Genomic DNA, 10,110 nt, shown 5'->3' on the forward strand with positions numbered 1-10,110 from the left:
AATCAGGAAGGGAGGGGGCATCCTTGGCAGTTTCAGCATCAGTGGGGGGGGGGGGAAATGAACATTTTTGGCAGGCAGGTATTCGATATGCAACTTTGCAGAAGGGGGATGTGTAAAGCAACAGGGATGTAACGCCACTGGATTGGTGGATGAGTTTTGTTGGCGTGGCCCCTTTCCAGGCCCTTATGTCTTTATATACAGTAAAGAGATGAGCAGACGGCCCCGACTTCACTCCGGCATCCTCTCGGCTCAGCTGCTCTCTTGTCGCCTGCAGTGGGCTGGTGCCAACAGGCTGCAGCCCCTACTCTCCGGACGCAGAGCAGACCGACCGCTCTCACCCTGAACCAGCAAGACTTAACAAGAACAGAAACGCATTCTACAGCCGGCGCGCGACGATGACTCTGCAGCTGCTGCTCATGTCCGTAACGGCCCTGTGTGTGCTGGCAGGGAACTTCCTGGTGGAGGCAGCCTTCTACCACCGCGAGCGCTCCGCCAACATGGAGAACCTCCTGCCCAGTGCCGACCGCTCCCCCGACATCAGCCGCACTTTCTACGGGATCATGTTTGACGCCGGCAGCACCGGCTCGCGCATCCACATCTACACCTTCATTCAGAAGGATGACGGTAAGTCTGATCCCCGCTCGACCTCCTGACCCTGCCTCCACTCGCCCCCCGCGGAGCAGTGTTTGCCGCAGGTCGTTCACTGTGGAGCGCCAAGGTAAACGTGCACAACGAGTGCAGGTGCTGAGTCGTGGGCAGAACCAGACGCTCTGGAACCAGCTGTGGCTGCTTCACCCTTCCAAGTAGCGAATGACTGTGAAATTTCTGCTTCTCACCGGTTCTGCTAAAGACTCACATTTCACTTGGAAAAAACGTCTGCTCTGCTAGGCTGATTTTATGTGATTTTTTTTTTCTTTAAGTGCTCATTTGGCACTAACGCGGTTAAGACACACGTCCTGGAGTAATTCGTTTGATTTATTTGCACAGCTGATTCAATACTGTAGTTATAATAGTCTGTGTTGTAGGATCTAAAGTCACTCGAATGGAGTATTTCGCATAAATTAGCACTAATATAAGTTAGTCTGTTTATATTCATTTAAAGATCTGCTTACTGAGTGATGCTGGTTTCCAGCTTGATTGGTGTGTGATTTTTTCCTTCTTTAAAGCTGGATTGCCGGTTCTGCAGAATGAAATGTACCACGCAGTGAAGCCTGGCTTGTCTGCCTATGCAGACAAGCCTGAAGAGGTATGTCCGCAGTTTAACTCCTGTAATTACGTTACATTTGCTTATTTACATGTGTTATTCAAATACCACAAATCTGTATATTTCGCATGCTTACATTTCTGTACAAAGACGTGGTAAATGGACGCTAAGTTTCTCTGGACAGGCTAAATGTTGAAACTGAACTATGGGTGATATTGGATGCAGTCCACAAATCTGCACTTAGAATACTTTAGAAACAAACAGATACTTCTCTTTGCAGGATAAAGGCATCTTTTCCCAATTAGTTGTAGACAATGTAACTGCAATGAGAAAATATATTTTTATGTAAGAAAAACATGTAGTAATAGTACTTAATTGATCCCGAAGAAAATTCCAAAAGAGCTAATGCAGCGTACACAAAAGTGACGTCAAACTATACATATGCAATAGAAAAAGACACAATACAATACTATATACTGCAATATGCAGTGTGCAACATTAAAATATAACAATAAATATATACGTGGTTAGGCGACGGCACATTTATACACCTGAATGTGGTAGTATGTCTTAGGGGGGCGTAATACTGAGTTACTCTTATTATCACTTACTACTGTGCGTGTCCCGCAGGGTGCAAACACCATTAAACAGCTCCTGAGGATCGCGAAGAAGACAATTCCCCACTCAGAATGGAGGAGGACTCCGGTGGTCCTAAAAGCCACCGCAGGTCTCCGGCTGCTTCCCGAACACAAGGCCAGGGCGATTCTGGATGAGGTGGGTAAGCTGCCGATTCACACGCGTTACCTCACCCGGGCTGCTGGCCGGGAAGTGTAACGTCAGGCCGGGGGTGGCCGGGGAAACCGCTAAGTGCTTACGATCTTCCTCAGAATGAGAGCTGTCTGGGGCAACAGCATCTGTTATATTAGTATTACTCTGCTATTTTCTGCTGTGCAGATCGCTTGCAGTGCAACCCGCTAGACAGATGCGCACCAGTTTATTTTTTATAATCGAGACGAATGTCTGAATGTCTGCAAGAATGACAGGGTGCATCTATGAATAGAAATTGCGGGTACAATAAATGAGGAATGTTCTGCCTTTAGGTTTCTTCAAAGCATGCTTTAGCGTGAGGTTTCGTTACACTGTTATTGCTATCGCATTTAATCATGATGCAACGTCCAGTGTTGAAGAGAATGAAGTGCACTTATACCTGAACGAATGCGTCTGCGGTTTGTCGTTTGCACTTTAGGTCCATGAAGTCTTTGCGAAGTCCCCCTTTTTCGTCCCCAGCAACAGTGTGACTATAATGAATGGAGCAAACGAAGGTATTTTCCCTTCCAAAATGTAACATGATGATTAACAGTAAGCAGAATCACTTGACAAAACATGGAAACCCGCCTTTGCTAATCATGTCGCGTATAATATTACCTGCTAGACACTGTCAGCCTACTGTTCAGCAATTTTGGTTGGTGTGGCGATTTTTTAATTTTAAAACGGGGTCTGTCATTACCTCATTGTGTAATTAACTCAGTTTGTGTGTGTCTCCACCCACACTTCACATTAAGTACTGGTCCACACCTCGCATGACTCTATGAACTCATGTGCATTTCATCATATGCGATTTATGGGGTATTTTATTGCATTTTTGGGTCACCAATTTCTCCTGTCCCTAAATGGAAGTGAATGACCTACTGCTTCTGTGTGGAATTAAAATGAGTTTAGTGCTATAATCTTTATTTAATGTAAATTAGCGAGTCCTAGGAAAATCTCATCACAGGAATACATTTACTGAAATGCCTCAGGCACCAGAACTTGGCGGCTGACGTATCCTGTCCTCACTCTCTCACAGGGATCCTGGCGTGGGTCACGGTGAATTTTTTGACCGGTAAGCTCTTGCTCATGCTCTTTGGCAGGGTGGTGTGAGTGCTGGCAGGGTCACCACCGAGTGCTGACTCCCAGACACGCAAATCCGTGTGTCTCCTACCCGATGGCGTCTGCCGATTGCGTTACTCCATCTGCTCGCGACTGCATGCGATATCCCGCTCAATTTTCAGACCCTGAATGTGACTTATTGTGAACTTTATGAGGGCCGAGGGCACACTCGCGTTTCGCTCTGGTGACAGAGCTGGTCAGGATACCGTGGTGACGCTACCCAGCACATAGCAAAGAAAAAATAATCCCATTTTATAAACAAGCCCCCTGAATGTTTACATTATATGGCAGGATAACTATTTTTGACTGAAAACACTGAGGGTTTCCTTTCCAAAGACTGTACTTGTTTTTCTATGTATTTTATATATAAATTTATATATATATATATATATATATATATATATATATATATATATATATATATATATATATATATATATATATATATATATATATATATGCACACATTCTGTTGTGCTCAACAAGTGATGCATTTGTGTTTAGGTCACTTGTATGCCAAATCACACAAAACTGTGGGAATCTTGGATTTGGGTGGCGGCTCAACTCAGATTACATTCCTCCCCAAATTAAAGGTAAATGTTATTTTCCAGTCTCATCTTGCATACATGCTGTCACCGTGTCTTATCCCAGAATTACAACATCATTTTGTAGGGTAACATCTATATCTACAGGCGTAACTGAGAGCTCTTCGTTAGTAACATCTACACCTGACTTGTCCATCCTCAGCTAAATAGACCTGAATACAGAATGCTTATTTCCTTAGGTTATTTATAGAATGAATACTTTAGTTTCTGAGAAACTAAAAGAGATGATAGCACATTAAGTTTTGTAAATCTATACTAATACTTAAGTCACCAGGGAGAAGTGCATGGAAATAATTTTTGTTTTTCCACAGAAAACGGTTAATTCTGCTCCAGCTGATTACATTGCAAGATTCGACATGTTCAACACCACATATGAGCTTTACACGCACAGGTAAACCTTCCCAGTTACATTAATGGCACTGTTCCCCTGCCTGTCCGGTTGCCATGGTGATGTAATACAGTTAGTGGTACATAAATACATCAGTGGTAGCTCCCTTTAACTCAAGTTCTTTTGGTAGGAATGTCAAATAATTTACCATGTGGTCACATTTGTCTAAAAAGGATTTTAAAAAGCAGTGGATGACCCAGACTTGTAGGGGTGGGGGCTTGCATGGTCCGTTAAATTTTTGCCAAGTTACTATCGTTTGTTCCGTGCATTATTGTGGAGAAATAAACTTTTGCGGTATGAATGTGAATCCCAAATTAACCTCGTCCGTGACACAATGTGAGCTCACGGCCAATTTTCCGTCTACCATTTGTGGCTTTGGCTTAGACTTCGTCTCATGTCCTCTGGATTTAATTCAGAATGCGACATCCTCTTGGTCAGTTCATGTAAGTTTACCCCTGTCAGCATTTCAAAGCCGTCAGACTGGATTGAGACCTTGCCCCTGATTCCCGTTGTTGGTTTTCCTCTCGCTGGTTTAGGGCAGCTGGTTGAAACAGCCCTTGGTTGTAAAACCTGCCCCTTAATTGCCTGTAATTATCCCACTCCGCCTCCTGTTGTCAGCAGGGGCTGCACATTTTACTGTTGTCCGATGTATGGCGGTATCACATGTGTCATTGGTCCTGAGTAGCAGCCTGTCTGTCTTCCAGTTACCTCGGAAACGGACTGATAGCAGCCCGCCTCGCGACGCTGGGAGCCCTGGGCGCCGACGGTAACTTGGCTCCCGACATTCCTCTTGCTTACGTGTGTCCGCAGGTTGTTTTGCCTTAACTGGAGTGGCTACGATGCGTCTCAGTAGCTATCAGACGTGACACAACAAATCCAGTTTAATGACACCCCGAACGGGCTCCAAACTGCTGGTTCAGCAGAGCGTTTGCAGTAAGATGCAACGTGTTTTTAGATAAAGGGGCAGAGAGATGATCCAGCAGCCCTTCCCCTGCATGCCTGAGCATCATTACATGCATACCTTGGCATTTAGGAGTGAAGGAAGCCACACTATTATGATATTACCTCTATTATAGTAATGTTACGGGCAGGTAAATGTTTCAATTGCAGTGAGAAGGATGGAGCTAATTATATGTTCCTCTTCCACCAGGACTGGACTGGAAAGTTTTCAGAAGTTCCTGCCTTCCCAAGAAGTACAGGGAGGATTGGACCTTTGGTGGCCTCACTTACAAAATTAGCGGTACTCCAGATGGTGAGTGCTCTCCAAAACAAAATCAATAACCTCTCACCTAATGTGTGCACTAGTGTCAGAGGTACGTTCTCCTGTCTATCCACCATATGGTAGAACAGTACTACCAAATGGCCACATGCTGGCAAGGTGAGGATCACGGTGCCACTTCTCTGAACTGAGTTTTGGCTACACATCCCCCTCAAGTCAAACGATGGCAAGCTATGCATTTAAGCTCTGCAAAATTGTCAATTAGCTGAACAAATAATACACCACTCCCATACCACAGGCATGTAGCCAAAAGATACTGGGTTTGTCAGGGTTGTTTTCCATAGATCGAGCATCGCGATGCCGACCGCTCCCAATTACGCGGTAAAAATAGCTGGGCCGCGGGGACACGCGAAGCAGCCTCTTTGTCGGCACTTGGGGTTTCCTCAGCAGACAAAAGTGGCCGATTTTTGGGCACGGCGAGCAAACCTTGCTTGCGGGCCTCTTGCTGCGGCCTGCATCAGGAGCGCGTCTCAGCCTCCGCAAGGAGACTCGTCTCTGTGAGGGCTTTGGCCTGCCTGCACCGCCTGCCCATTCGACACGGAGAGACAGCGACACTGAATCTGTACCACGCTGGCAGAGTGCCACAGGATTCGTTTAGTCATTATAGTATGGTTATAATCTCGCATGTCTCTGTTAATTACCATCCAAATTTGAATCAATAAGCATTACTGTGGTTGAGGGTTTAGACGTTTTCATGCATGTAAAACCCATCTAAAGCCAGTAATTTTAAAGTGCCTGTAGAACTGAACTGCTGTAGAAAGAAGGGGTTCTCGTCAGAAGTGCCAGTGATGTTTAATATGTATGAAATGTGGTCATTCAAAAGACATGTTCCAGATATTCTTTTCCATATAGGTTTAGCACGAAATAGACTTAATTCAAGCATAAAGTTGCATGTCAGCAATGTCTTCCAGTGACCATTCCCAAGAGCCCGTCAGACTAAATGGTCTTTTCTACCTCACTCATTCAGGTTATGCAGGCTACAAACTCTGCTACTATGAGGTCCTGAGGGTCATCAAAGGGATCGTACACCAACCCTTTGAGGTCAAGGGCAGCAGCATTTTCTATGCCTTCTCCTACTACTATGACCGAGCTGTGGAATCTGGCCTCATTGGTAAGACCTCTAGCTATAGGACTCACTAATTGGATAAATGCAAGCCTTCCCCTTAAGTGAAACCACAGAGTGACTCAGAGGTTCATTGCTTTGGCCGTTCTGTTTTTGTTTAGATATAATCCCAAAGTTTGCAATCAAATCCCGTGATTGTATTCACTTAAAAGTATAATTACATCTGTGTTTCCTTCATCCGGTCTTGCTCATCATTATGTAAGTGCTTCTGAAGACAAGAACATATTACAAAACCAATTTACAAGTAAACATTAGGGTGTTCGGAGTTAAGGGAAAAATTTTCGAAAAGTACCTTTCCCTTTTCAGATGGCAGTCGAGGTGGTGTTGTCGAGGTGAGGGATTTCAAGAAGCGAGCCAAAGAAGGTGAGAATCCAGTTTGTTTTTAAAGAGGACGTGAAGCCAATGGTACAATTTGTACAGAATTTTGGTGCTTATTTGTGCTGGGGACTCTAACAATCGGTTCATCTTCCCTAAAATATTCCTCTCAGCCTTCCTCAAACACACCCTGCTCTCAATCAGACCTTGTTAGTGACTAAGCGTCTTGGCAGACATCTAGCAGAGAGAGACGCTGATCTTATTGGCTCTCCTGTAGCCGCATAACCCGCCGAGACCTCATTCCCGGTTTACCCGCTATACATATAAATGTTTACGTTATTTAGATGCCGCCGAGAGATTTTTGGGACGGCATGGCAATTAAACTTGATTGACACAGGCCCCAGAACCTTCATCAGTGTGGAGGGAGCTTTCTGCCGTCCTGCAGGTGCCAGGGCCGCGCCACAGGTTTAAAAGCGGAATGAGTCACGCGTGCAATGGGGCCTTTTGCATAGAGACGGTTTCGCCTGGTTAGCCACAGAGAATCATTTGCCAAGAGTAGCCCAGCAGCTGACCTGAGCTGGTCTCCAGTTGGAACAGTCAGCGTTTACGGCACCCAGCTGCCTCCGGACTCCCTGTCCGATCTGCAGAGTGATTTCTTGGGCCCCTCAGCCACTATTGACCCTTTAGCCTGTATTTCTTTAATCAGTTAGCTAACTTATGTTCACTTTTTTGGTAACACTTTACCTAAAGCAGTCATCTATAATGCACTATAAATATTTCATAATGCAGTACAGAGCATCCATAATTCTTATACCGACCCTTATAATGCATTATGAAGGTGTCTATAGTGCATTATAGATGAGTTTCATTGGACCTTCTTAAGTATTATAGTCAATACTATCATATGACTGTCAATAGAAGATGCTGTAATGCTTTACACATTATTATACAGACCATTATAACGCATCATGATGACTGCTTTAGGTAAAGTGTTACAGCTTTTTTCCATTTAAAGCTAGATTGCGAATTTCTCCTGCATGCTTTAATACTGTTTCCTGTTTGGATTTCAGTGTGCAACAAAATGACCAAGTACCGCCCAATCAGCCCCTTCTTGTGCATGGATATGACCTACATCACCTGCTTGTTAAAGGAAGGTTTCGGCTTCAAGGACAACACTGTGCTACAGGTGAGCTGGGAGCTTGGGTTTGGAATAGGAATTTTTCCAAAAACAGCAATAAGCTGAACTAATGGTCTAGTGACTGATCTGTCCAATGACTTTTTTTTATTGTTCTACAGCTTGCTAAGAAGGTGAACAATGTGGAGATGAGCTGGGCTTTGGGGGCAACTTTCGACTACTTCAAGCACCTGCACATCCACTGAGGGATGGGCCCAGACACCGACGGGCAGGTCCGACAGCTGGGACCCCCCCAGCCTCACCCCCACCCAGGCCTGCCATGTCACGTAAACAATATTTCCACACCGTTACCCTGGAAACGCATCAAATAATTTAAGAACTGTTGATAAAGAGATCACTATATTTTTTTAAAGCCAGCTATTTCTACTGTATGTCTAATCCAAAATCAGTGAGTTTTTTTGGGTTTTCCTTCAGCGTCTTTTTGAGGATCAGAAAAAAATGCTCCCCTACCTTAAGTATATCGGAGTTGGATTTTGAGGGAGCTTCCGTACTTACTGTGTTTGAAGATCCTCTTGTAAAAGGTATCCCTTCGAGGATGCAGAAATGCAATGGGTTCTTCCCATCGTCCAGCAGAACTGCGGGCATGATAAACTGAATCTTTTGAAACAAACCATCAGCAAACATTTTGCAAATCTGCATTCGTACCCATGTCTCACCTACACAGGCCCACATTCTCTGTACGGCAGATTATATTATATAATCCACTCCAGGGGAAATCTGTAAACGTTCACTCCTAGCAACTGTTCAGAGTTTTCTCTACATCCCTTCCATGTTCACATTTGTACTTATATGCTCCTATAAACATTAATACAGAGCGGCGATCTGAGCTTTCCAAAGCTTCCTATTTGCACATAACACTTTAACGCAGATACTGTAAGCAAGACGGCCTTTTGCTTCGATTTCACCTTGATGTACATATTTACTGATGCAGCCGGGGAGCATTCAGGGAGGCCAGAGAGCGCAGAGATGGATGCTGGCAGCCGTTTAGTGAAATACGCCTGCAGACCGTTACCTCGGGTCCACAGACATGTAGGACTGCTCGCAGTAACAACCGGGCAGCAGGAGGGAGTAGGGTTGGATCTGCAGCAAGGAGCGAGTACAATGGCGGTAAAAATATCGACGGCGTGGTGCTTTGACATTACATCCATAGCAAACTAACTTACAAAGGAAAATAAAGACAGGGGTTAAACTTTGTGGTGCAGATAAAACTAAGGATTCTGTTTAGTCAGTAATATCAATCTAATTATAGTACTGTTTTGTACCAAAATGTATTTTAGCATAATGCTTTAATATTGGTAATGGGAATTGCACAGGACTGGCTGTAACATTTACTGTTTATAACTGGGGGGTTCATGCCGCTTGTGTACATTGCAGTGCAATACGTAATACTTGATTTGTAACATTCTACAGATACTACACAGCCTCTGATCATTCAAACATTTTTTTTTTAATAATGGAAGTTTCTACTCATGTTTCTCAGTAAGGTTTGAATACGCTTATTACTAAAAAGTCACCACACTTTGTGAGATGATCCAGGACCAACTGGCCAGTTGCCGCTTCTTCTCTGGTGTCATTTATACATGTTTTCTGTGTAATAAAATGGTTAACAAAATCACATGTACCTCTATTGCAGTGTGTTCAGTCATTTGCGAGCCGGGCTGCAGTATCTGTGGGCTTCACTGCGTTTTAATTGTAATTTGGGCTGCAAACTTTTAGCGGAAACTTTTATCCAAATCGTCGTACAAAGGAGAAAGCAGCAGAGGACTAAGATCCTCACTCAAAAACCCAAAGGTAAAAAAGCCACTGCAGATTATGGTGTTTAAACCTGCAACCTTCTGAACACGGGCCTCAGCTACAGTCACACACTGCCTACAAGCAGCATCTGATTAATTAGTAAATGCTCCCACTCAGTAATCATTCGCCGATGGGGGCCACAATATGAAGACTAATCAGGGGAACGTTAGGAAAACCTGGCGATCCTACGTAGCCTCTGCTCAGAGCATGACTGGTTATACACGTGAAAACTCCATCAGCAGACTGACTGTCATATGATCCTGAACTAGTCTCCTCAC

General features: G+C 44.3%; 1 protein-coding gene across 1 annotated transcript; it reads left to right on the forward strand.

Moving 5' to 3' along the window:
* Nucleotides 1-209: 209 nt before the first annotated feature.
* On the forward strand, nt 210-9,659 carry entpd5a (ectonucleoside triphosphate diphosphohydrolase 5a). Its single transcript, XM_048975128.1, has 13 exons — nt 210-624; nt 1,167-1,246; nt 1,835-1,978; nt 2,451-2,526; nt 3,051-3,086; nt 3,638-3,726; nt 4,050-4,129; nt 4,831-4,892; nt 5,277-5,378; nt 6,373-6,516; nt 6,835-6,891; nt 7,914-8,029; nt 8,140-9,659. Exons 1-13 carry the CDS (start codon nt 396-398, stop codon nt 8,221-8,223), a joined length of 1,299 nt encoding a protein of 432 aa, XP_048831085.1. The 5' UTR covers nt 210-395; the 3' UTR covers nt 8,224-9,659.
* Nucleotides 9,660-10,110: the final 451 nt, after the last annotated feature.

Source organism: Brienomyrus brachyistius, chromosome 14 (genome assembly GCF_023856365.1).
Source record: "Brienomyrus brachyistius isolate T26 chromosome 14, BBRACH_0.4, whole genome shotgun sequence".
NCBI classification, from domain to species: Eukaryota; Metazoa; Chordata; class Actinopteri; order Osteoglossiformes; family Mormyridae; genus Brienomyrus; species Brienomyrus brachyistius.